Source organism: Tursiops truncatus, chromosome 10 (assembly GCF_011762595.2).
Source record: "Tursiops truncatus isolate mTurTru1 chromosome 10, mTurTru1.mat.Y, whole genome shotgun sequence".
Taxonomy (NCBI): domain Eukaryota; kingdom Metazoa; phylum Chordata; class Mammalia; order Artiodactyla; family Delphinidae; genus Tursiops; species Tursiops truncatus.
Window position 1 is genome coordinate 101,659,572 of NC_047043.1, and position 27,664 is coordinate 101,687,235.

At 55.3% G+C, this 27,664-nt stretch overlaps 1 protein-coding gene across 2 annotated transcripts in view; it reads left to right on the forward strand.

Moving 5' to 3' along the window:
- Positions 1 to 27,664, forward strand: part of MGLL (monoglyceride lipase) — a 101,366-nt gene that overhangs the window by 23,764 nt on the left and 49,938 nt on the right. For both annotated transcript variants that reach the window (XM_033865547.2, XM_033865546.2), the window contains exon 3: positions 10,569 to 10,675. In XM_033865547.2, coding sequence (XP_033721438.1) covers positions 10,569 to 10,675 — 107 coding nt within the window. The remainder of the gene's footprint in view (positions 1 to 10,568; positions 10,676 to 27,664) is intronic.

Below are 27,664 nucleotides of genomic sequence, written 5' to 3' on the forward strand. Positions count from 1 at the left end.
AGCTGTTCAGAACCAGCCTTTTCAAAACCAGGACCCAGTGTAGGAATACAGTATGAGTCCCGAGTGTGGAGCTGAAAAGGCTCAGAGGCTTCCTGGGTTTAGCAGAACAGGGAGCTGTGGTTGATTAGTGATGTCTGCTCCGGATGCAGGATGGATGTTTATCGTCTGACCATTTCCTGGGTGCTTCCCAGGTGCGGGCGCAGTGCCGGGGGGCCTTCTCAGGTGTTCTGTCCGTTCACTCACAGCAGCTCTGGAAGTAGGTGGTGCTGCACTTCCTGCAGGAAACTTCATGGAAAGACGTTGAGGAATCAAAAGAGGGGTCCAAAATGGAACATAAGTGTGATTACAATTATAAACCATAATTACAGCTGTAAGTTGTAATTATAAATTTATAATTAACTTACAAATAATGAAAAACAAAATTTAATGTCTGTGGAGAGGGAGAACCTGGAAGGAAATGTAATGTTCCTGACAGTGTCACTGGGTGGTGGGATTATGGATGGATTTGATTTTTCTTTATGCGTGTCTGTATTTTTCCATTTTTCAAAATGACCCATATTCCTTTTTCAAACTTACATAAATTATGTGTGGGGTGTGTGTGTGTGTGTGCGTTTTTTCATATTATACTTGTGGAGATTTGGTGGCCTTTGTCCCTTCATAGATTCACCAGGAGCATTAGTTACTCCTCCTGCTGTGAGCCTTGGTGGCTCCCTAGGGGTAGTTCCGCCCCTTTTGCTTCAGCTGGACTAAAAGGTTTTGGCAGGACCGTCACAATTGCCCCTCAGTTCTTGATACTGGGCACATCTTGACCTTTTTCAAAAAGGATGAGCAAAAGATGAAAATCACCAGAAATCCAGACTTTACAGCTCCACAGAAGGGCATCCTTCTGAGGACTCGAGGAAACGTATTATCAGGTAGCTTTGCCACAAGAAATTTAGAAACGTTCCAATAACTTCCAACAGGATCCAGGAAGACTTGGCTATAAAACATTCTGTAAAATAAGAATGGGCACTTACGGAGAGGGAATAGACTGAAATCTGAGAAGGCTCCAGGAGATCCAGAGCTTTTCCAGCCTGGGGGATGCGGTTGTGCACACAGAGTGCAGAGCCCAGCCCCTGGCACACAGGCACTCAAAATAGCCCTTCTTATCATTTGTAAAATCAAACTATGTTATGACGTACACACACACATTACCTGTTTTTTAATGTTTTAGTAACGTCGACATATGGGGATTTAGGCTAAGTGGGGTTTTTGAAACCACCCCGTTGTGCAAATCTGCCAAAGCAGGCCCTTCCTCCCGTGGACATGCGTGGGTTGCAGTGAGAGCTGCTGAGCCAGCCAAGGCCCCGGGCGGCTGTCGTCCTGCTGCACGCCTGCTTCCACTCGGCTGCTTTATTTCTTTGGTGGGAGCCACTCTTGTTAGCGTGTTGGAGCCGGGAAGACTTCTGGCTGGCTGGCAGCCATGGGGCGTGGAGAGGTCCTGCAGCCTTGGGTGGGCTGACAGTCCAGCACTGCTCCCGTGTCCAAGTGGCTCGAGTCGTGACCTCCTGTTGGCTTTAGGTCCATTTTGGGCACAGGTGGGGCTGCTTATGTGTAGAATACCCAGAGTGGAAGACCAGGAGGTGACCTGCCTGGTAACCGAATGGCTGTGTGGAGCAGGAGCTGCACGTGCAAGCACCCTGGTGAGTTCCCAGGTGGCCCGGCTCACGCAGCGCCGCCGTGGGCTGAGCAGGGAGAGGAAGCCGAGCGCCACGCGCTGGGCAGGCACCTTGAGGGCGTCGTCATTTACACCTCTGCGAGGCAGGGATTGCGTTTCCCTTTTTACGGGTACCTACCCGAGTGACTTTCTCAGATGGCGGGGGTGGGGTCCGAGCTCAGGGAGAGCTGATTTTTAAAGCTCACCCCTTTTTGGTGACTCTAGGTTTTCTGTGCGGCCTTCCCGTCAGGTCTTACAGAAGGACGTTTGTGGAGCACAGCCATGTTTTTCTGCAACGTTACTGGTCTGTGAGATAAAGATAAAGTGAATGGATTGATTTAGCACGAGTTTCTTAAAGCCAGGTCCGTAGCCGTCGGTCTCCATAGAGAGATGTGTGGACTTGGCCCCCCGAGCGGCCCCAGGCACAATGCACTCGAAAGGACAGGGCCCTGGCCCCTCCTTCCCGCGAGGACGGAGCATCAGCAGGTGGAACCAGTTGCAGCGTGAAGAATCTCCGTGAAAGTGAGGGAAAAACTCCTGGCCTCAGGAGTTCAGTGCTGGGGTGAGCGGGCCGCATGGTGTCCTGGGGGCGCAGTAAGCAGGGAGCTCATTCAGCAGGATGACTCGACCTCACTCAGCAGATAAGAATTTCTCCGCTTCTGTGTCTTGGGACAGCTAAGAGATGCAGAAGACACCTCCAGCCTAGAGACAGACATAACCAGCCGCCACTGTGTGGAGTAACCAGGGCGTGGACATTAGCTCTGGCTGCGCAGTGGTCACCCTGGAGGCTGCAGGGTGCTTTGAACCAGGAGGGCACACAGCCCAGAGGGGAAGGGGGGCGGGCGGCTCTGTCTGCAGGGCGTGTGGGTGCGCAGGATGAGCCTTCAGCTCACTAGATCTGGCCTTTCGGGCGACGCGGAAACAAGCTCGTGGTGAAGGGTACAGCTCAGAGCGCGGGGATGTGGGGAAGCTCGGTGCTCTCCGCTCAGCTTGTCTTCTGTTTCTGGGAGCGTCTTGGTATTGGGTGGGGGGCATGCGCGTCATCGAAAGGAAGCGGAAGAGGGCCTCACAGGGGCTCGCCGGCCACGCCTTACACGTGCACTCTGGGGACCCGGCCACGCTCTCCAGCGGGGAAGGCAGGAGCCAGCGGCCTGGAGGACCAGGCTCACATCAGAGCAGGAGGGAAGGGGGTGGGGAGTGGGGGCCCAGGCGGGAGGAGAAGTCACACGGGCAGCAGGCGGGCAGCCCAGGCGTCCACTCTGGAGGCTCTGGGAAGGCAGCACGACGGGTTACTCATGGCCTTCAGCCCCGCTTCGTGCTCCTAAGTCCAGTGAGTCAGGGAAGCGAAGGGCCTGCTGCGCTCATCTCAGGGTTATCGACTCAGAGCAGACCTTGCGTAGGTATCCTGCAGTCTCCCACTACTGCCCGGGGCGAGGGCCTTCGGGACGCCACCTGACTGCACATCTGGATGTGGCCACGTGGTGTCTTCCCCTTATCGTGTGGTCCCACAGTGGCCCAGCGTGCAGGTTCAAAACTTACAGCTCTGTGACCCCAGGAGAGCTGCTTAGCCTCTCGGGGCCCCACTTTTCTCATCTGTAAAGTGGGGCGTCTAGCGGTGCCCACCTCTGGGTTTTCGTGAGCCCTGAGTGAGCTGGCGCCCAGCACACTTAGACCAGTATCTGGCCAAAGTAAATACCAGCTGTCAGCACTGGCTGTTACATAACGCCTGACTGCCCCCCGCGTCCTGCTGGGTTATTTTCCATAAATTCTCTCAATCATTCCTCACAAGGCCCGGGAGATAGGCATTATCGATCTGTTTTACAAACGAGAGGTCTATTTCTAGTTCCCTCTGTGAAGTTTTAGACCCCCTTCACTGGCTCTGTTCTATTTCTGTCTCTGCTGCACACTGTTCACGCTGTGGGAGCCCTGCCAGGGAGGAGGAACCAAGTCCTCCGGCAGCTGGGTTTGGACTCTGCAGAGCCCGGCGTGCTCCCGCTCTCGTTATGGGGAAGGGGTCCAAGCCAGCCTCACAGTCCCACCCGCAGGCCTGGTGACACATGCGCTGGGTTTTTTTGTTTGTATTTTTTAAGGCTGCGTTGGGTCTTCGTTGCTGCGCGCGGGCTTTCTCTGGTCGAGTTGCGGTGAGCGGGGGCTACTCTTCACTGCAGAGCACTGGTTTCTCATTGGGGTGGCTTCTCTTGTTGTGGAGCACGGGCTCTAGGCACACGGGCTTCAGTAGTTGTGGCGCACGGGCTCAGTTGCTCCGTGGCATGTGGGATCCTCCCGGACCAGGGCTCGAACCCGTGTCCCCTGCATTGGCAGGCGGATTCTCAACCACTGTGCCACCAGGGAAGCCCCAGGGGAATTTTTTTACGTCATAAACCTTGGCAGTAACGAGCGTGGTGGATGTGGATGCTGCTGTGTCCATCTAGTTTTCTGAGCGGGACGCCTTGGAAATAAGCAAGTGCAGCCCCTGAAGAGGCAGGAGGAGCCCCTCGCGCCCCCTGCATTGGGGACGTTATGAGGGTCAGCGGGCTGGTGCCCACAAAGCCTGCCGCTTCCCGGGTCAGGTGACCCCACCTGAGCTGCTGCCTGCTGGTGCAAACATCTACTGTGTCCCTCCGACCAAAAATCTCCTCCAAGAAATCCTTGTTTTTTTTGTTTTTTCCCCTAATAAAATAAAATAATAAAACGAGCAGAACATCTCTTCAGCTGGACAGTCAGTTCTTCCTTTGATGAGTCAGCATGTCTGGGAAAAGGGTGAGCAGGAAGGAGGCTGACGTTTTCTCCTTCAGCCAGGCCAGGCCGAGTGTTGTACGTTGGTCCCCTTAGTTCTCCTGACGGCCGTGTGCCCACCCTGCAGGTGTGCAGACGGAGGTGGGAGCAGGGCTCAGCCAAGGCCGAAGTCCTGTAGGAAATAGGTGGGGATGAGTTCTTTGCATCCCAGCACCGGTCTCTGTCTTCGAAGCACGTGAGGCTGCTGGCCCGTTTCCCGCCCACCCTTCCAGGGGCCTCTGCACAGTGTGGGTCCATGAATGGGCTCGCTGTCCAGCGGGTGAGTGAGGCAGAGCCCATGACAGGGGCTGCAGAGCCCCTCAGCGTATTTCCACAGACCTTCTCTCATCTCATCTCCAACCCCATCGAGGAGGCGCCAGTGCCCCCGTTTCACAGGTGGAGAAACCGAGGCCCACAGAGCTGCAGGAGCCAGCTCACGGGGGCTGCAGCGTGAACCGGCCTCCAGGCTGCAAGTAGGACCCCCCTGTGCCGTCGGAGAAACATCCTCACCGAGGACAGTGCCAGGCAGGACCCAGAGCCTTCCACACCTGTTTTCTTGTTTACCTTGTGATTCCTCTGTGGTCAGTGGTTTTAGGATTGTCCCCCTTTTACAGCTGAGAAAACTGAGCCCCAGAGAGGTCAGTCACTTAAACAATGAACAAGCAGAGGAATAAAGAGAATCGGTTATTTGATGGAGGGCGAGTTCCGCTTTGTCAAACCCAGGCACAGGTAGAGCGGCTGGCTTGTAAATGCCGAGGAGCTCCGCAGCGTGCTCATCTCAGGGGCGGCACGTGCTTTACTGGGAGCTGCCCCGCCTCCCAGGCTGGATGCCAGGCAGGCCATCTGCTCCCGGGGCCGGGCCGACAGTCGCCCTCTCCCGGAATGGGAGCAACTGGCTCCCGGCTGGCCGCAGCCGGGAAGAAGTTCCAGGAAGAAGATCCTCGCCAGCGTCTTCTGGAGCCTCGTTGCCGCCGCTGCGGGTATTGCCTTGTCTGCATAAACGGCCTTGCCGACGTTCCGCTGCCGTCCTTTGTCGGGGATGCAAACACGAGGGGAGGAAGGAGGGAGGGGATTGCCTTCCCTGGCACCTGCTGGGGGCCTGGCCACGCGGGTTCCTCGGCAGACGTCATCCCCTGCCTCCCTGCTCTGTTGTCCACAGCAGCTCCGGGGGCTTCAGGAAGTCAGATCGGGTCACTGCCCTGCTCGGTCCCACCCTCTGCATGCAGAACCCCCGGCTCTTCGCAGCAACGTCCACATGGGAGGCCTTCTCTCTGGACCTGGGGTGGGCAGGACCCTGCAAAGGACAGCTCTCATTCCCACCACGCCTGTCTCTCTCTCGGCCTGCCTTCCCGGCCGCTCCCTCCAGGGCGGATCAGGCTCCCTGCAGCCCCCCTGTGTGTTCACGGTGCTTCTCACAGCACACGCTGACACGTGTGTTCTCTGCTGAGGCCTGTCTTTCCTACTGGACTGTCAGCTGTGTGAGGGCAGGGGCAGTGCTGTTCGTCCGTCTCGTGTCCCTGGGGCCTGGCACGTGGTTAAGCCTTGAGTCAGTATTTCTGGGTGATCTCAGTCAAAGGACTGCCGTTGCTGCCATCCCGTGAGTGGCTAGGGGCCTTGCCCGGGGTCACGAGCGGCAATGCCGGGAATCAAACCAAGTTGTCCTGGCTTCAGGCGTTGCTCCCTGTTCACAGCCTTGAGTGAGGCTGGTGTTTATTTACTTGGCGTGCTGGTTCCACAGTGCTGTTTCCCAGAGCTGAAGTGTAATCACGGGGTTTCGTGAAACCCCAAAGGAGCAATGCCAAGTGACGGCCAGCATGCAGTGGTGAATGTGCTGGGGGGGTTCCCTTTTCCCCAGAGACACAGCGTAAACACGCAGCTCGGGAAATGGCTGGATGTTCCCGTGGCAGCGAGGTGGGGACCTGGGAGGGGCTGGGGCCCGGCCTCAGGTTTAGATCGCAGGACGGGACAGTGAGCAGGGGCTCCACATACAGCAGGCCTGGGGGTGGGGGAGGCGGGAAGGTCTCCTGACGGGTGGGTGGGGCGAGGCAGAGGGACACCCCGGGCATGAGGTCTGAGCCTGTGGGGTGCGGTGGGCAGAGGGATCCAGGCTCCAGGGGTCTTGCAGCCTGTCAGCACATCCTTCCTAAGCTCCTGTGTGTGCCGGCATGTTCCTCAGCTGAGAACTTGGGCATAAATGAGATCAGTGAGACCTCTGCTCTGGAGAGTACGTGCCGGCCAGGGGTCGGGGAGGCAAAGCAAGGCGTGGCCGTGGACCAGTGATTCAGACGGTGTCGCGTGCCGAAGGGACCCTTCACCTGAGGTGGTCAGAAAAGGCCTGAGACCCAAGCGACAGTCCAAGCACAGTCAGAAAAGAGGGGTCCCCAGAGAGGCCTCGGTTGGCGCAGGGGTTCCGTGCCGGCGCCCACCTGCCTGGCTCTCGGGAGTCGACTGTGTACACCTCTCCCCAGCACCGTGTCCAGTGGTGTCACGTTAATAACTTGAAATCCGCTGTGCTGAGAGCATTTACACCGTGGAAACTGGCAAACCCTACAAATGAGGACCACTCCCTACGGTTATTAAACATTTAGCAGTGCACCCCGATCTGCTTATCTGAGCGCTAGGAAGAAGGGTAGCCCTCGGCCGAGGGGAGAAGGGAGATGAGGGCGTGACCACGGGGCCTGTAGCTTCTCTCTGACGCAGCGAGAAGTCTCATGTGACTGGATCTTCACTTTGCTAGACGCATTCTACAAAATAAAGGCTCAGGTCCAGGGAGCAGGAGGGCAGACTGATGTTTCGGAATTGGGGTCCAGGTGAGAGCTGAAACTAGCAACTAAGGGGACCCCACTTAATGGCAGCAGCAGCTTAGGACCAGTCGAGGCCAGTGCCGGAGGGCGTGTCCGTGGAGAAGCCTGGCCTGGGTCTGGGGGAGGCGAGCGTGCAGGTGCTGCCCATCTGTGCGGGGGGGTGTGTGCGGGTGTGTGTGTGCGGGTGTGTGCGTGTGTGTGTGTGTGTGTGTGTGTGTGTGTGTGTGTGTGTGTGTGTGTGTGTGTGTGTGTGTGTGTGTGTGTGTGTGTGTGTGTGTGTGTGTGTGTGTGTGTGTGTGTGTGTGTGTGGCGGCAGCATGCCTCAGAAGCCTCTACAGCGATCCAGGTAAGCCTGTGGTTTACCCAGCATGTCCCTCCGGGAGATAAGTGGCCCCAATAGTCTCCATGCCAGAAGGGCTGCTTTCTCGCCACTGGGGATCCCACGTGGCGTCTGAGCAGCATCGTTGGCCGCACTGCACGTGGTGAGAGGTGCTTCTCTGCCTCGGCCACACAGCGGAACCTCTGGGGCACTCTCCCGCCCAGACCAGTTAACCAGAGCAGCTTCCGGGGGTGGGACACAGCCTTGGCACTTTGGAAGGCTCTGCAGGTGATTTCAGGTGTGGCCCGAGTTGAGAACCGCTGGGGGAGAAGTTGTTCCTGTACAGTAAGAGCACCCGTTCTCCCACACGTTGTGTCCAGGCTGGGCTCTGTTAACAGACAGTTCCAGGCATGGTGGCAGTGATGCCGTGTGCCACTCCTGTGGATGCAAACTGAGACCCTGAAGTCCTCCTCCACCCAGTGGATCCTGGCCGCAGGGAGAGGCTGTCTGTCACGTGACCCGGCTTGTCTGTCCGCGTTAGCTGTGGGCTGAATTAATCCAGCAGCTGCCACGTTCCCCAAGGATGTTAAAGTGCTTGAGCTGCCCCTTCTGGGAGCACAGCCCCTCGTGCCGACGGCAGATGATGGCTCTTTAGAGGTTCCAGCCAGGCTCTGGGTAGCTGAGGGACATCCCATCAGCCGACCCCGGAAGTGTCAGGTGGGCAGGTGTAATCTGCCCAGATTGACGTCTGATCAAGCAGAGGTGGCTGGACATTCCGTGGAGCAGTGAAGAGGGTGTGAGATGTCTGCTGTATTTTAGGAAAAGGGCAGGGAGGACAGATGCAGAAGGAAACTGAGGTTAGTGCTGGGGCTTTGTGTGCTGCTCAGAGAATAAAATGCGGGGTGCAGAGGGGAGCTGCAGAGAGAACCCAGGAGTCTGCTCGCTCACCACGTATGTGCCAGTGCCACTAGGCTGGGGCAGCAAGGTGGACAAGGCTTCTGGCCTCTTGAGCTGACCTCGAAGTGGAGGAGAGAGCCAGGAACCGAGTGAGCAAGTGAATAGCAAAGCAGTGGCAAACTGTGACGTGCAGTGTGGGCCCAGTGTAAACAAGGACAAACTGTGATGTGTAGTGAGGGCCCAGTGTAAACAAGGGCAAAGTGTGAGGTGCAATGAGGACCCAGTGCAAACAAGGGCAAAGTGTGACGTGCAGTGAGGGCCCAGTGCGAACAAGGGCCAACTGTGATGTGCAGTGAGGGCCCAGTGTAGGTCAGAAAGGTCAGAGGGACAGAGGCCGCTCCAGGAGACGTCTTCCATGAGTCCCAGGCACGAGGAGCAGCCATGGGAGGTCTGGGGGAGGATGCTCCGGGGAGACGCGCCAAAGACCCTGAGGTGGGAGGAGCTGGTGCTGCTGAAGAATGGCCGGAAGCTCCTCGCGAGGACGGGCGGTGAGCGGGAAGGGGCCGAGGAGTGGTGAGACAGGAAGGGACAGGGCGACCTGTACTCTGGGCCTGCTGGTTGCCCGCTGGAGACCTGGAAGCCGGGTGGTGACATGCTCTGCTCTACATTTTACCCGCTTGTGTGACCTCTGGTTTTCACTCTCAGCTGTAAAGAAGGTAAGGGTAGGATGATTATGAGGGTTAGAAACCTGTATGTGGACTTAGCGGAGGAACTGTCACGTGGTGAATGCTCCGTGAAAGGGCAGCTGCTGTCCTCCCCCTCCTGCCCCCTCTCCCTCCGCCCTCGTCTTTATGGGCGTGGCTCACAGGAGTTCCTCCCTCGCCTGAAGGGGACTCTAGCCTCCCTGGGCTGCATGCTGAGTACTAGACTGGGCAGGTGTATATTCAAGAATCTGAGTGCCCTCCTGTAACCCTCCACTGCTGGGTCACTCTGGGGTGAGCCGCGGTGTGATGGGGGCTGCTGTCTGTGTCCGCAGGTGGGCTCACCACATGGAAGGCTTTCGGCGGCTGGGGGACTGGGCGCCCAGCCAGGCTCTGCTTGCAGGCCTGAGGCTTCCACCGCACAGATCTTGGGTGCGAGATACCGTGTTTATTTCAGAACGTCACAGCCTCTTCCTTCCTTCCTTCCTTCCTTCCTTCATTCATTCAAACCGCATTTGCAGAGTGCCAGCTGTAGCTCAAAACCGTGCCAGCCACAAAGAGGCAGCGAGAGGGAGAGAGAGAGTGAGTCAGTGTGTCCTCAAGGAGGTTACAGCCAGCGGGGAGGGCAGCAAGCCGCTTGGCCCCTGCTGGGAAGAGGGTGTGGAGCCCAGAGGAAGCTGTGGAATCTCCCTCAGAGGAGGGGCCCTGAGCGGGGCCTGGAAGGGAGGGAGGAGGGAGCCAGGTGGGCAAAGGGGGGAAGGGGAGAAAAGGTGCACACGGAGCACAAACTCCAGCAGCTGAGGGCAAATCCGCACGACAGTGGGAAGAGCTGTCTGTCGGCACAAGTGACAGAAAACCCAGTGCCTGCACGGCACAGCCAGGAGCAGGGCTGGGAGTGTGCTGGCTTCAGGTCTGGCTGGGTTCAGGGCCCAGACAACACCGTTAGGACTGGGTTCCCCCTACGTGCCTCTCCTCTCTTGGGTTGACCTGTCCTCTAGGGTCGGCTCCTCCTGGACCCATTCACTTGGCTGGAGCCACTTGAGCCAGTGACTGCGGCTGCGACCCTGGTGCCCTGATTGGCTCAGGTCTGGCCCCTTGGGTGGGGCCGATGGAGGGCCCGCCATACGCCAGCACCTGCAGAAGTGAGCTCCCGGGACTCCCTCAGCCCCCAGCTGGAGACACTGTTGTGGTGACTGTTCTATAGGAACCGGCTCCGTTCTGGGTGACCCTGGAGCCCATGTTTTAACAGCGTGCCCTCTCACTTAGACCCGTGATTTAGTGTTTGACTCTCCGCTGATGTTGCCGGAGCCCTGCCCCGCCCTGGACACGGCCTCCATGGCCTGCACCTTCCTAACAGCCGTCTCTCATCCCTGCAGGGCCCTGGTCTTTGTGTCCCACGGAGCGGGGGAGCACTGTGGCCGCTACGACGAGCTGGCTCGGATGCTGGTGGGGCTGGAGCTGCTGGTGTTCGCCCACGACCATGGTGAGTAGCCCGGGGCCGAGCCCCCGCTCCGGGGCGCCCCCTTCCAGTCCTCCCTCCTCCTCAGTTTTCCACTTCTGATTCATGCACTGAAACTGGGAAAAGACGTTCTCCACGGGATGTTTGTAAGTAAAAAATGTGCAGTTATGTAAACAAAAAATGTGTCTGACCAGCAGTTTCTGTTGAGTGTGGGATTGAATGCAGGCTGATTAGAAACCTCCACTGAAAAGCCCCAAAGTCGGGATGTGTTTGTGTAAGAACTTGCCGCAGGCCAAGTCACCCTCTCTCACGTTTATAAAGCGCTCTCTGCACAGAACGGGCCCTGGTTTCCCCCACAGGACTTCAGACAATGCCATGCTCTCAGCGCGAGTGCCGTACACAGCCCAGCGCGGCCTCAGGATGCTTCCAAAGCATTCAGACCAGAACAGTAAGGATCTCAAGGGCCGTGTGGTCATGAGAAAACCCCGAACACGGGCACATTCACAAGCACATACAGATGCACGCACACATGTACACACACGTCCCCAGGCCAAGTCTTTGATTCTTCATCCGTAACAAAATCCATAGTAACCATCAGAATTTGTTGCCTGAATCAGTATGTAGTTCCTTAATCGTTTGGGTGACCTTCTCTGTGGCTGGGAAGGCTCCCAGTCGAGATCTTTCTTTGTCTAACAGTCTGAAGAATGAAGAGTTCCTTGTGACGGACCATGGTGATTTCTCACCGCTTCAATGTAGAAAGCTATCATCCTGGCCCAGATCCAGAAACGCTGCTTCCGTTTTATCTGATAGGGAAATAATTAAGTGAAAAGAGGGGCGGGGGCGAAGTGACAGGCCTGGGAGTCCTTGCGACAGGAGGGAAAGCTTGCCTGGGGCGTTTTATATATAAGGAACTGCAGTTTGGTCTACCAAGAGCCCTTTTTCAGCCAGATTTGTGCAAGGGTCCTCATAACTGAGAATGTTGGCTAAATTCTTTCTTACTATGGTCATAATGTTCTGTAGTGCTTTGCAAACAGTCCCAGTGATATTTGTGAGACTGTTTGAGAGAGAATATTCGAGGATTATCCTGATTTTCACTGTGGGACTGTCATTATTTACTTTGACACCTTCTACACTGTAAGGCCCATGATAGGAACGACTTTTTTCCTATCGCATTTGTCTCTGTTAACGTTTGGTGAAGTGAGCTGAACAACATGGGGGCATTCTGAAAGAAAAGAATGTTTGTACTATGCAAACACGAAACACCTCCAACGGAATTTTAAGTTACCTGCTTTTAATCTTGAGGTCAACTACCCTCTTATCAGCTGCCTTTGGCCAAATCTGTGGGTGGGAGTAACTGTCGTGCCTTATTTATGTTGTCTGGCCGTAGAAGTTTGAAAAACAATATGAAAAGCCTTCTTTTTTAGACTAAAGAGAGAAAAGAAACAGCCTGCCTTTTGGTGTTTCCAAATTACCATCCAGATCTGAGGCCTGGCTCTCTGTGACAGTCTGAATATAGCTCAAAGCTGGTTGTTTGCGTTCACCTGTTTTAAGTTCCTTGATTGATCAGTTTCTTCCAGTGACTCATGGGAAATCTCTCTGGCAAGTGCCTGTGGGAGGTGTTTTATTCAAGAAATGAACCCAGTGTGACTTTGGTTGTCTAGAGATGAGTGTGGCTGTGGCTTCCTTAGTGGGAGAAAGCAGGTGCTGGGCTGCCTTTGTGGGGTCTTGTGCCGGTTGGGGAAGCAGACACTGGTGGTTACGCCCTGTGCCTGGTGGCTTCTCGCAGAGGTGTGGAGGGGAGCAGGGGGCGCGGAGGGGCTTGAGCCCAGGCCTGCTGGTTCTGCAGCCCAGCCTCCCTTTATCACACCGCACACGACTTGGTGTTCACACAGGCATGAAGCCTGCAGAGAGGTGCTTCATTCTTTCCCGCATAGCTTTTAAATTTAAATAAAACCTCTGTGGGGAAGATGTCAGGGCATTTATGGGGCCAATTGGAGGGATACAAAGATTAAAAACACAGAGCAAAAACACCTCTCAAGGCCCCAGGGCCTCGCCAGTGCCAGGCTGGCCTAAACCTCCCCGTTTCCAGTCCTGCTGTCGGTTGTCATCTGCACTCCTGTGCTTCCGGGGGGACCTGCCCCCCAGATGACAGAAGGGCCGCGACGCAGACACACCTGGGGCCAGGTGTCTACTGGACTGCAATTCCAGCCGTGGGCCTTAGACGCCTAACCATTCTGAGCCTTAGTTTTTTCATCTACCAAACGGGCCAGACAGTGCAGTGATAGAATAAAGTAAGGCATACGGGGGCCCAGGGGAGGGTGGTGCCTCTTCCCCTTCACTCTGCCAGCTCCTAGACCCCCTCCAGCCCCAACGGGGACACCGAGGCTGGGAGCCGGGGTGCCGGGTTCTTGGGTCCCCTGCCCGGCTGCAGAGGCTGCGGTGAAGATCGGCTGAAGGATAGATGGAAAGTGCTTCACAAAGTAAACAGATACCAAGGGCGGTTTCGTGGCTGGTTTCTATAACACAATTTGTAGAAACACGGGTTTCTACAAATCCTATGCTAACTTGATTTTAAGTTAAATCTCCTTGCTCAGCTGTGCTCCAGTAAGAAACCTGGAGACGCTGGGTTGGGTGGTCTGGCTGGCAGCCTGGTGTGCACAGCAAGGTGCTCTATTAGCATCCCGCTTACCTTTGTTTTCTATTATTTTTTTTTTTTTCCGGTACGCGGGCCTCTCCTCACTGTTGTGGCCTCTCCCGTTGCGGAGCACAGGCTCCGGACGCGCAGGCTCACCGGCCATGGCTCACGGGCCCAGCCGCTCCGCGTCATGTGGGATCTTCCCGGACCGGGGCACGAACCCGTGTCCCCTGCATCGACAGGTGGACTCTCAACCACTGCGCCACCAGGGAAGCCCCTTTGTTTTCTATTTGACCTTTGAATTTTACAGGATGGCCTCCTGGGCCTGCAGGGCTTTGCCAGAAATGAGAATTATATTCCTGCCCTTTACTGAGTGCCACCTGCATGCCAGGCTCTGACCAAGGCCCTTTCCGTGCGTTATTTCCTACCCCTCATAACAGTTAGTCAGAGGTGAGGGTCTGAGGCTCTCCTTGTCCACCAGAGCACACGTACCGGTCAGGGGCTGTTTGACTGCATCAGACCCCTGACCTCGCTAGCTTAACAAACAAAGGTTTATTTTTCTCCCGTGACATGAGAAGGCCGAGGCGGCTTCGGGACACCACTGTGCCATCCACGCCCAAGGCTCCCTCTGTAGCTTTGCTCAGCTGTTCTCACTGCATGGCTTTCATGCCCACGGGTACCGGCTCCAGCTCCCGGGCTCAGCAGGAGGCAGTACAGAGCTCCCCGTTGTGTTGCAGCTACACCGCAGGTTCCAGGACAGCATCACACGGCCAAGCCCAGCTGCAAGGGAGGCAGGAGATCTAACTTGTTTGCTGCGTGTTTGCTGGTTCGGGCAAAACAGGGCCTGGTTGCTAGGAAAGGCACCCAGGATGGACGCTAAAGCACCGTCTCCTCTGACAGCCGTGCTTCCAGGCGTGTTCTTTAAGAGAGCGTTTCTCATCGTTTCTGCTTTATATATTTTCTGAGTTATGTTTAGCTCACAGTGTCACCTTTCTGTGTGCTTTCAGAAGGTTTAGATGTGAAGGTTATTATTAGGATCATAAGTATGTAGCGGTGAAGGTTGCTAATCGTGCATTAAGCTTGGGTCAGGTCCTGTACAAGGAGCAATGCACGGACATAGGCACTGGCATCCTGATGGCCGAGGGACCTGTCCCCCCAGCCCCCTTAAGCAGCCCCGTGAAGCGCTCAGCTTTGTCCTAGTACTTGTACCCTGAGGGGTACCTCTTCCTTTGGTTGGAGGCAACGGAAACTGAAACTGACTTACGGTGTCCTGTGCTCGCTTCTCCCTCAGCCCCACAGCCTTCTCCTTGCTGTGCAGCCCAGGCCTGAGCAGAGAGTAGAGGCATCACCAGTGTTTGCTGAATGAACGAAGGAGTGTATGACCCGGCATAGATCAGACCAGAGATGCTGTGAATATCAGCAAACACTCACATGAAAGTGTCAGTGTCAGCAGGGTGGAGAGGACCCAGCAGAGGGACCAGGACTCGGTCTGGTGGCTAAGGCTGGGGCAGGGCTGCTGTCGACTGGAGCTGGGGCAGAGGAGCCTCGAGGCCTATAACGCAGGTGCTCGAGGCGGGCTTGGCCACCCAGCGGCACACGGCTTCCCAAAGCCTGGCAGGTTGGCGAGGTTCTGGGTCTTGTCGGCTGGTAGAGGAGCCTGAGGGGAGAAGAAAGGGTGTAGAGGAGGGGCCCATAGCTGAGAGCCATGGTCCTCTCCGGGGAGGCCCCCGAAACACTGCGGTGGGGTTCTTGAAAAACACCGATGCTGGGGCCCCTCACTCCACAGAGACTCTGATCTCTCGGGACTTTGGTGTGGCCGTGGTGTCAAGACCTTTGAAATCCCCCAGGTGAGTCTAACGAGTAGCTGAGGTTGAGAACCACCGTTCCAGGCAGAGGAGGCCGTACGGTACTGGCAAAACTCAGATGCATGGGATCACATGCTTACGTCCTGTTCAGATGGGACTCCCGGCCTGAGGGTTTAGCTGGATCCTGGAGTCTAGCCCCAGGAACGGAGGGGGAGCCAGCCCCTGGCCTGCGAAGCTCAGGGCTCTGTGGTGAGACCCGGTGGACGCTCGGGAAGGACGCTAAGCAGGGAGTAACCCCCGGCGAGATGGGATCCAGGGCAGGGCCAGCGAGGGAGGGGGCGGCAGGCAGAGTTGGGGGAGCTTCCGCGAGGTCTGAGCAGGTGGAGAACCAGGGGTGGGAGTTTCTGTGCTGTTCGAAATACAGCACCGAGGAAGCCCGGCCTCTCGTTCACGCCGTCCCTGGTCACCAGCTGCTCATGGTGACTCACTGGAAACCCCTTGGAGCAGTGGTATGAGCAGGGGAGAGGGGCCGGAGAGGCGGGCAGCCTCCAGTCCCACCTGCCGCTGGGGCGGGAGTGTTGGGAGGACGTGGGCGGCGGGAGCCCTTCCGTCTCCAGCACAGCAGCTCCAGGCCCTTCCCATGAGCAGACTCCTGACTCTGCACCGTGGTGCATTCAGAGTTACATTGGTGGGGCCCGAGTTGCCCTCTCTTTATTTACGGAGTATCAAAGAACCATTCCTCACTGATTAACAGTGAGTTAATTACCTGCAAATATTTGAGGGAAAGTGTTAAAGGCAGTTTGTATGTGTCTTATTTATTTTTTAACTTTTTAAAAAAACTCAGACAGGGCTGGGGTGTATGTGAGAAGAGGAAGCTCTGGGGGAGTGTCTGTGGGCGGCAGTTAAGCCTGACTCTCTTTGGTGGGAGCCCTGCCCAGTCAGAAGAAGAGTATTCAGGAAATTCAGGGGAGAAGAAGCTACCTGTGTGTTTTCCACACAGGGAGAGTTTTGAGTCAAGGCCCCTTGCGGGATCTAGTCTATAATTGCTGTCAGTTACACTCATATGTTCTGTTTCCAGTGTTTGAAAACTGTGTACATTTTCTTGCTGTAGTAAACATGAGAGTGAAATGGATGGCACGGGGCCCCACCCGCAGTGGGTGCAGGCGGCAGATGCAGAAGGCAGGCCCCGGCCGCCTCTGGGTCCCTTCCAGGCCTTCGTGGTCCCTCCTCCTTGCCCTTCTGTATTCACGTTACACATCCCCAGACCTGCCAGCTTGGATATCCGTCTCTGACATGGGATTGTTTGGGATTGACTCTTTCTCGCGTAAAGCAAAAACCTTCGTGAGCCTCCGTTCGCTCATCTGTAAAATGAAGGTGATGATGACGATAATACTAACAACAGTGAAGTTACCTGTGGCTGAGACAAAGTGAGAGAGATGGGGTTCACACCTGGGGGAAGCCAGGGTCCCGGGAAGGCTGGTGGAAACCCAGACGGCTGGGCCCACCCCCGGATTTTCAGCTTCAATTGGGCAGGTTCCAAGAAGTGGGCCAGGGTCACCACAGGTGTTTCTTGGGTAGAACTTACTTTAAATAAGGTGCAGTGTCGGGAATTCCCTGGCGGTCCAATGGTTAGGACTCCGCGCTTCCACTGCGTGGTCGGGGAACTAAGATCCTGCATGCCATGTGGTGCGGCCAAAAAAAAAAAAAAAGTGCAGCGTCAGTGTCGTTAAACTTGGAAGTGGAATATCTGCAGTCAGCAGACTGGGCCTGTCCTGCAGCAGATACAGCCCGGGGACCTCCCTTGTGCAGTCTGTGCTGGGCGTGGGCTGCAGAAATGACACAGACCCGGGTACCTACCTCCAGAGCCTCCCAGGGCAGGGAAGGCGGCAGGTACCCTGGGCCTCTGGTGGAAGTGTCCCTGGGGGTAAAGGGGGACGGGTCTTCCCTGGAGGGTGAGCATGGGGAGAGGCTTCAGAGTACACGACTCCGGTGACCTTGGACAGGGCACTAAGCCTCCCCGAGCCTCCGTTTCCCCACCTGTGACTGAGTCAGAGCATCTGCCTGGTGAGGAAACATGATGTAGAGCTGCCGGGTGCGTATCAATATCAGTAGATATCGGCGCTGCCCCCCGCCCACCCCCAGACCCCTGCTCTCTGTGTCCCCAGACGCAGTCTTCAAGAAGAGGACCTCGTCCCTCTCCCTGCAGACTAGGGGCGTGCTTCCCATCTCCTCTGAAGCAAGGGGCTCACACTCCCCATTTTATTTAAGCCGAACTCCACGTCACCCTCGACGGGACCTCTATAGGGATGTCCCTGTCACCGAGCACCCTCTTTATCACCATCTGGGGGCATCCGTTTATCGTGTCCGTTCTTTACCCACTACTGATTCCATTTTTAAAGACATTTAGGGGACTTCCCTGGCGGTCCAGTGGTTAAGACTTCGCATTCCAGTGCCACGAGTGCGGGTTCGATCCCTGTTCAGGGAGCTAAGATCCCACATGCCTCACGGCCAAAAAACCAAAACAAGATAGAAGCAATATTGTAATAAATTCAATAAAGCCTTTAAAAATGGTCCACATCAAAAAAAATTTTTTAAAAACAATGAAGAAAAATAAAGACATTTAGACAGTGATTGCTGGGGAAGGTGCCCTGGTCTATTCACACGTGAAGCAGGTGACAAAAACATGCAGCCCTTTTGAGGGTTAGAGGCACGTTTTGGTCTGAATCCTGCATCAGGCTCAGCGTGAGGGGCTTTGAGAGCCACATGGATGCTTCTGGAAGCCCAGTGCCGTCTTTTCTTGTCTCAGGGCAGGAAGTACCCCTGTTACCTTTCTAAAGGAATTTCCTCCAAGGGAGTGTTTGTTCACTCAAAACTACTCACCTGACCCCGAGGTGGAAATATTTGAGGCTTTCTGGTAAGGAGAAAACAGTCTCCACTCTCCGTCTCTGGAGGAAGCAGTTTCTGGAGTGTTCAGGTGTGTCATGTGTTGGAGGAGAACAGTCGAATTACCTACATGTGGTGCTGTGCTAAAAAGGAAAAGTGGATAATTCTAGGGAAGGGAGTTCTTCTCAGCACCATGGATTCTCTGTCCACAGGTCAGGAACTGAGAGAAGATGGACCTCATTTTAACGTATATGTAGGTTATATTTGAACGTAGAGCAAAACATGTACCTTGGTATCTGCAAGACTTGAGTTCAAGTCAGTTCAACCACTTACTTGCTGTGTGACTCTGGACAAATTAGCCAAGCTCCCTGAACCTCAGTGTTCTCATCTACAGCAAGAGAAGGATCAAAGTCTCTACCTACCCCATAGGGTCAGTGAAGGGACCAAGTGAGGTAGTGCATGCAGAGGGCCTGGCCCCGTGTGGGGACTGGACACCCGACACCCACACCGGCCCCACCCCCTCAAGTGCAGGTCACTAGGGTAAGGGAAGCAGGGAAGAACGAGACAGCCAGGGCAGGGGGACGGTCCCTGCAGAAATGGCTCCAGGTGAGCTGAGACTTGAATGACAGCTGGGACTCCATCCAGGCAGAGGTGCAGAGGCACAGAGGCCCGGGCAGGACGCGGTCACGGGCTTCCCCGTCACGAGCTAGGCACCACGAGTCAGAGGCGTGTCCTCCTGCATTAAAGGTGAACATCCCAAGCTTTGGGGAGGCAGAGGCCAGGTCACGTAGTAGGAAGGGCATGCGGGTTCCCTGCACCATCCAGGATGCGGACGGTTGAGAAGAGAAGCCACGATTGGGCTGGGTGACCAAAGCCTGGGGCTTGGGGACCATCAGCTGCTCGGGAGGAAGGGAACCTGCTGCTGCCAGAGCCTCACGGATGGCCTGGACCAGGGTGCCGAGCAGGGCGTGGCTGCTTCAAACGGATCAGCTCCTGGGTCTCTACAACCACCGTCAAGCAGCTTGGTGCTGCCCACGTGGCCAAGGGAATTTGGAGGCCTGGGTAGCGTCAGCCACCTCCTAACGTACTGCTTTGTGTGGGCGCTGGACCAGCGTGTGCCCACGGCTGCAGCCTACCCGGCGGCCCGGCCACCTCCAGCACCAGCTGCGGGCCTGCCACTGCCCACCGTCCCGCCAGGTGTCCCTGCGCCGGGTCCCCTCAGTGCTCCTGCAGCAACTTCCAGCAGAGGAAGTTCTTCTCCACGGTGCCTTTTCGGCTGTCTGTCCACGCGTTGGCCTCTTAGCTCCTCCAGCTTTGGAGGCGGGACTTTTTCTCCTGGTCACTCCCTGAGGGGAGGTGTCATGACTGGGAAATAAGGAAGCTGAGTGGCCCCCTGAGGTCACTGCCCTCCTCTCTCCAGTCGGGGCCCATCCTTGGGGGAAGCGAGATGGGGAGAGACGGGGTCGGGGGAAGGAGGATGCTGGAGGAGACCCCACGGAGGGCAGGGTCATGGGCGCAGAGGTCAGAGCAGAGCAGGAAATGGACACCAGCCCGGGCCTGCACCGGGTCAGCAGCAGGACATGTCCGGGGCCCTTGTGCTTGGACAGCAGAGGTCCCCGCCTGGTTTGGGCAGGAAGGAGGGGGCCTCGTGGCCTTCAGTGTCCGGAGCCTCCCGTTCCAGGCTGAGTCAGAGCTGTCCTTGACCCTTCAGAGCCTACAGCCGTGGACGGGCTGCTGGCCAGGCGGCCCGGGAGGGTGGTGCCTTTAGCTGTCAATTTATGACACCCTTGGTCACGGGCGTCTTAAAAACGAGCTTTGGAGATGTGCGCTCTGGGCCTTTTCTTCCCAGGCAGCTGCTCCCTGGCTGCTGGGTTCATGTGCTGGCAGCCCTGGCGACCCCCGAGCGCGCCAGCCCGTGCCCTGCATCGCGCTCCATGAGGCCAGCTCCTCCCCACCGTGTGCCAGACGCCTTCTAAATTGAAAGTCTGCACCCGCTTAGGTAACAATTACTTTGGATTATTTTTTCCCATCTGCAAACACTGAGTCTTTTCCTGAAGACGTTCAAGTCGGGTGTCCCCAGTGTTAGGGACCCACAGTCTCTTCCAGCGCATGTGAGACCAGGGGCCGGGAGCGGCCAGGGTGAGAGGCAGGACCTGGGGTGATCGCCTGGGTTCAAACCACCAGGCAGGTGGTGTGGTCAGGGACGCGACCCGCGGCCCCCCTTCCTTGTGAGGTGGGGTTGCTGGCGGTGGTGCCTGGAGGCAGAGCTCCCACGGTCGCCACCCGGGAGGCCCGAGAGGGAGCAGGCCTGGCCCAGAGGAGCCCGGCAGGGGTGGCGCGGGCCCTCCACGCGGACTCGTGACTGAAGCTGAAATGGTGATTGCAGCTGCCGTCCTCATTGGGCCCCCGACGAAGCCGCAGGCCGCAGCAAGCCTGCAGGGACGGCCCGGCTCCTCGATTCAGGCGCGGTGGGTGCGGGTTCAGGATCCCACCCTGACCAGCAGGCTGGGACCGGGACCCAGGTCCCCCACACGTCTCCCAGGCTTGGAAGCTGCCGCTGCCCTTCAGTACGTTAACATTAGAAATAACTGGCTGCAGATGAACCAGGAAGAGGAGCCACCGAAAGAAATTTTAAAACAGTGGGGCCAGAGTCGGCTTCCTTGGGATGTGTCCCTGGGGAAGGCCACACTGACTGCCCCGTGGGGGGCTGCCTGGGGTAGGGGCCTCGTCTCTGTTCTGTGAGCTGGAGCCTTTCGGAAGTGGGAGCACAACAAGGCCCGGTCCCACCAAGGGCTAAAAATAACTACTGAGATGCCGCCAAGGGCCAGGGCCTCTGGGAGAAGGGGAGCAGCCGGCGGGTTCCCTCCCCCCACCCTGGGAAAGGACCCCATGTGGCAGACGAGGTGCTTCACAAGTACCTGTTACCCACCTGCAGATAATAAATGCCCAGCTGTGCTTACCGCTTTCCCGAGGGTGTCTGTAGCCTTTGCTTAATTTCGCTGCACACGTTGCTCTCAAGGTAGCAAGAGGGATCTTCACTCCATTTCCCAGGTGAGGCAACGAGCTGGGCGGGCCAGGACCAGAACCAGAACTCCTGCTCACAGCTCTGGGAAGCGCCCTCAGTGCCTTGATTTCTGTCCCGTTAGCCGTAAGAGGAAGAAGTCAGAGGCCACCGAGGAGCCCAGCGGGATACTCAGACCAGGGGCATCTCACGGACAAGCACCCTGGGGGCACCTCGCGTATTCAGCACCTGCCTGGACATCTGCGAAGGAAGCTCTGCGTGTGAAACCTGGGCGAGTCGGAGCTGGAGAGCTGGGCTCCCAGGGGCCAGGCCGGAGAAGTGAGTTTGCAGGACACGCTGGGACGGAGGCGGCCTGAGTGGCTGCACCCAGGCTCTGCCCCACACGAGCTGTGTGCCAGGCCTCTCTGGGCCTCTGCCTCTGCAAAAATGAGACCAGCGAAACTTGCGGCGTGAGCTGGACCTATGCAGGACATGCTCGGAACCGAGCGTGAAGTCGGGGTGCAGTCTCTGCCCGAGGCCACTGCACAGTAGCAGCTTCCCCAGGAGGACCGTGGGCTCCTGCCCTGATTCTGGAAGCAGAGGGTGGGCAGCAGGGGCCCTGCCGGCTGGAGCTGGAGGAGCCCTGGAGAGACCCCCGTCCCTTAGCATCTCACGCCCACCCAGATCCAAGCCAGCCAGCCCGACACAGCAGTGTGGAGGAAGGGGGTTGCCTGCTGAGCCCCAGAAAGCAGGCAGACTGGTCATCACCTCCCGGGGGACGACCCCCACACTGCAGGCCCCTCTCAGCGTAGTCAGCCACAAGCACGCACCCAACTGTAAGCGCCAAGACAGCAGCCCAGTGACCCGCTTCCTGGGTCCTGCCTGGAGCCTCGTCCGTAACAGGGTCTCGGTGAGCATCTGTGAATTATGAGGCAGTTGACTAAAAACGATCGTTTCTCTGGGTTTGCCCAAGTTCAGGCTCACGAACGTGTGTGGGCCCTGTTTAAAGAAAATCAAATAACGCTTTCCCACTGGGGAACATCCGTCATCTCTGTGCTAGTATTTTTTCCCATGGATCACCCCCCATTTAACCCTTGCAGCGGTGTGGTGAGACAGCCAACGTGCCCATGGAGGAAGCCAGCTGGCTCAGAGATGGAGAGTAACTTGCCCAAGTCAACACAGCCAATGCGGGGAAGTGGGGGAGGAGCAAAGCTGGATTCAAATCCCCACACTCTTTGCCTTGCTAAGACCTTGACTTTTGGAAAACTGCTTTGGAGAGAGGTGTCGCAGGCCCTGTCAGACCGGCGATGGCTGTGAGCAGCCTGGCTTGGAGTGCAGTCCCCAGGCAAGCGGCCCTGGGGTTTCTGCACCTCCCAACAGACAAAAGTGCCCGAGCAGCTCCAGGAACAGCTTATGACGCGCAGTCTGTCGGGAGAGGGGTGCCAACTCCCCACTGAGCCCTCCGCCAGGGCTCTGCTCGAAGATGCCCTGACCCCCACGGGTGGCACGCAAGCTCAGCCAATGGACAGAGAGTGTTGGGCCGATTCCAGGAGTGGAAACGCAGTCCTTCTGCCCCCCCGATTCCTCAGAGACGGCGTCGCCGCACTTCCCACACTGACTGCATCCTCTGAGCACCACGGGGGCGGGGCTCCCCGTTTTCAGGGTGAGCCCAGCCTGGGCAAGCTTGGTGTGATGCTCCAGAGGGACGCGGCTCGGGGCCTGGCCCCGTGTTTCTGGCTGTGTGGCTGGGACAGTCCAGTCTCTCTCTCAGAGCCACATTTTCCCCATCTGTGGTGGGCCTGAGGCTTCCCCTAGAGACCATAGATCACTGCAGCCAACACAAACTCCGTGTGCAGTAAGCGCATGGTTCTTCCCCTCCGCTCCGCTCTGCTCTCGTTAGGAGCTTTGAGACGCCCTCCCTGCCCCGCTTGCTCCTTCCTTCAACACAGAAAACCAGGTTGGCTGGCAGGGGCCGGCTGCCTTCCCCAGAGTCGTGGAGAAGGGCCGGATCATTCTGGCACCGTAATAGTAATTATTTCTTTCCTCGGCTGTTGTGCAGATGTCGCCAGATCGGAAAACTTGCTTAGAGCGTTTATTCAGTGGAAACTTCCTCTTTTACCAAAAAAGGAGAGGAATCATCTGTGGTGCTGCATCTCCAAGTCCAGGGACAGAGTCCAAGGTCTGGGGGGCGGAGGGAGGGCTGGGCTGATCTGGAGCAGCTCAACCCCTCCTTTTGTCCACCGACCCGCCAACCAAGAGCCCCTGAGGTCACGCGGCTCCCGGGCTTGAAGCATCTCGGTAAAACGGCACCGTTTCTGTGAACTAAAGTTTCTCCAAGCGGGAGAAGCTGCCGTGAGATGTGAGGACGGGCCCGTGATGAGATTTCTAAATGGCGCAGGTGGACACAGACGTCCCTCTCGAGCTCGAGACCCAGGACAGGGATGAGCTGACCTCTACTGAACACGCTGTGTGCCGGGCACGACACTGAGGGCTCTCTCTCACATCTGTGTGGGGACAGGTCCGGACACAGTTGAGACGTTGGCTGGTCTGCCGGGACCCGCCTGACGCCGTGCGTTTCCCCTGCCGCTGTCACAGAATAGGGGACCATTTGAAGTAGCTGTAGGGAGCCTCCTAGACCATCCTCACCCGCGAGGACACCATTCACAGTTTGAAGCTAGTGTGTTTATACACACTTTCAAGTTTCCCCTTTAGCGATAGCTTGTCATCGGCATGGTAAATTGACTGGTTTTCCCATAAAGTACGTCTGACTTTAAGGCCTTTTTAAAGAGTGATCGAGAAAAGAAAACTGTAAGTGATGTCCCCACTCTCCGTGCTCCAACAGCAGAACTGCTGAGAGCACAGAGGATGCTTTGTCTCCCAGTGCCAGGGACGGGGGGCGCCCAGGAGGAGGTGCTGTGGGTTGAACCTGCTGCGGGGCCGGGATCGTGGGTCAGTTTGCACAGAGAACTCGTGCATTTCCTCCACACCCGAGAGCCTCACTCCTTCATCCGTTCATTTCTTCATTCACTTGTTCATTCTGTGATTTACTGATCACCTGCCAGGGCCAGGCTGGCTTCACACCCGTGAAGGAGACGGCGCAGTCCCTGCCCTTGTCAGACACTAAGCGGAAATGAATGACTTCAGAGTGTATAACTCAGAGATCGGTGTCAGAAGGAAGGTGAAATGGGGTGGGGTGGGCAGTGGAGCAGGAGGCTGGCCTCACTGAGCTGGTGACAGCTGAGCCAGGACCAGAGGAGGGGAGGGGGGCCGTGAGTATCCGGGCCACAGGGCACCTGCAGAGGCCAGGCGGCAGGAGAGCAGGCGCCGTTGGGGGAGGGGGAGGTGACACAGGTGACAAGGGCAGGCCACGTAGGGCCCAGTGGAGCCTGGGCCCCTCATCTGTAAAATGGGGGTAAGAGACCTCACGCACTGTGCTGCAGACTTGATGGCATCGCGGGCACCAACACGTGTGGGAGGAGCTCAGTGACCTTGAGCAAACACGCACCCCTTTCCTGCAGCACACACACAGGCTGGCAGCCTTCATCCCAAGGCGCTGAGGCACCTGGCTAAAGGCAGCCGAGTTGGGGTGCCCTGAGCCGACTTCAGATGTCCCCCAGCTCACGACACCATCGCAGCTTCCTTCGTGTCCCCAGGGCTCTTCCGGGACTTTATCTTTTAGGAGTTCAGGGAGGAGTTTCTTCCTCTGGGGGAATCCATTCATCTGGGAATGGGGACACATCTCCTGCCAGACTCATGGCTGGGCCTCGAGCTGTCTCACTGGTTTTGGGAAGTTGGAGGGTCCCAGAGCTAAGATGTAGAATCCTTGAGGACAGGAACCGTGTTGCTAATTTTACGCGTATGTGTGTATGATGTACTGTATATTGTATATGTGTCTATGCACTGGGATATGCCTCATACAGGTTCTCAAAAACAGTAAGAAATCAATAGGGAATTTCCTGGTGTTCAGTGGTTAGGACTCAGCGCTCTCACTGCCCAGGCCCTGGGTTCAACCCCTGGTCAGGGAACTAAGATCGTGCATGGTGCAGCCAGAAAAAAACAAAAGAAATCAAGGAATCCTTGTAGATCACAGCTTTTCTGACCGAATCAGTCAGCAGTTGCCACAGTAATATTGTATAGCAAGGCCCCCCAGACTCATGAGCATAAGACAGCAATAGCTTTGTTTTTCTTGTGTATCTGTAGGTCGGCTGACTTGGGCTGGGCCTGGCTGCGCTCAGATTGGGTCCGGTCCTCTCCATGAGCTCTTGTCCTCCTTGGGTCAGGGGTCTAGCCAAATCCTGCTCCTCCCAGGACCATGTCAGAAGGATGAGAGAATGGTGGGACCATGTAGTGCTTTTTAAAGCCTCAGCTCAGACTGGCCCCACCATCACCTCTGCCCATAGTCTACTGGCCAAGCCCAAGGTCGGGACATCATACATTCCTCACCTGGCGTGAGGACCCGCAGTGACTTGGGGCAGAGAGCTCAGGTGGAGGAGGCTTCCCTAGAAAAGAGCTGAGGCTCATCCCAGTGTTGGCCTGGGCCCAGGTTATCAAGGATGGAGCCCAAGCTGATTTTAAACAGTAAGTAGGCAATCACTTCTTATTTTAAAAGATACATATTTATTGACCAGAGGGCAGACAGTAGAAGCAAGGAGAACTACAATCCTGCAGCCTATGGAACAAAAACCACATTCACAGAAAGATAGACGAGATAAAAAGGCAGAGGGCGATGTACCAGATGAAGGAACAAGATAAAACCCCAGAAAAACAACTAAATGAAGGGAAGATAGGCAACCTTCCAGAAAAAGAATTCAGAATAATGATAGTGAAGATGATCCAGGACCTCTGAAAAAGAATGGAGGCAAAGATCGAGAAGATGCAAGAAATGTTTAACAAAGACCTAGAAGAATTAAAGAACAAACAGAGATGAACAATACAATAACTGAAATGAAAAATACACTAGAAGGAATCAGTAGCAGAATAACTGAGGCGGAAGAACGGATAAGTGACCAGAAAGACAGAATGGTGGAATTCACTGCTGCAGAACAGAATAAAGAAAAAAGAATGAAAAGAAATGAAGACAGCCTAAGAGACCTCCGGGACAACATTAAACACAACAACATTCGCATTATAGGGGTCCCAGAAGGAGAAGAGAGAGAGAAAGGACCCGAGAAAATACTTGAAGAGATTATAGTCGAAAACTTCCCTAACATGGGAAAGGAAATAGCCACCCAAGTCCAGGAAGCGCAGAGAGTCCCATACAGGATAAACCCAAGGAGAAACGCTCCAAGACACATAGTAATCAAATTGGCAAAAATTAAAGAAAGATTATTGAAAGCAGCAAGGGAAAAATGACAAATAACATACAAGGGAACTCCCATAAGGTTAACAGCTGATTTCTCAGCAGAAACTCTACAAGCCAGAAGGGAGTGGCATGACATGTTTAAAGTGATGAAAGGGAAGAACCTACAACCAAGATTACTCTACCGGACAGGATCTCATTCAGATTGGATGGAGAAATCAAAAGCTTCACAGACAAGCAAAAGCTAAGAGAATTCAGGATCGCTAAACCAGCTCTCCAACAAATGCTAAAAGAACTTCTCTAAGTGGTAAACACAAGAGAAGAAAAGCACCTACAAAAACAAACGCAAAACAATTTAAAAAATGGTAATAGGAACATACATACCGATAATTACCTTAAACGTGAATGGATTAAGTGCTCCAAGCAAAAGACACAGGATCGGTGAGTGGATACAAAAACAAGACCCATATATATATATGCGGTCTACAAGAGACCCAGTTCAGACCTAGGGACACATACAGACTGAAAGTGAGGGGATGTAAAAAGATATTCCATGCAAATGGAAATCGGAAGAAAGCTGGAGTAGCAGCAATACTCATATCAGATAAAATAGACATTCAAATAAAGAATGTTACAAGAGACAAGGAAGGACACTACATAATGATCAAGGGATCATTTCTAGAAGAAGATGTAACAATTATAAATATATGCACTCAACATAGGAGCACCTCAATACCTAAGGCAACTGCTAACAGCTATAAAAGAGGAAATTGACAGTAACACAATAATAGTGGGGGACTTGAACACACCAATGGACAGATCATCCAAACAGAAAATTAATAAGGAAACACAAGCTTTAAATGACACAATAGACCAGACAAATTTAATCGATATTTATAGGACATTCCATCTAAAAACAGCAGATTACACTTTCTTCTCAAGTGCACACGGAACATTCTCCAGGATAGATCACATCTTGCTTCACAAATCAAGCCTCAGTAAATTTAAGAAAATTGAAATCATATCAGGCATCTTTTCTGACCACAATGCTATGAGATTAGAAACCAATTACAGGGAAAGAAACATAAACACAAACACATGGAGGCTAAACGATAGTTACGAAATAACCAAGAGATCACTGAAGAAATCAAAGAGGAAATCAAAATACCTAGAGACAAATGACAACAAAAACACGACGATCCAAAGCCTATGGGATGAAGCAAAAGCGGTTCTAAGAGGGATGTTTATAGCTATAGAATCCTACCTCAAGAAACAACAAACATCTCAAATAAACAATCTAACCTTACACCTAAAGGAACTAGAGGAAGAAGAACAAACAAAACACAGAGTTAGTAGAGGGAAAGAAATCCTAAAGATCAGAGCAGAAATA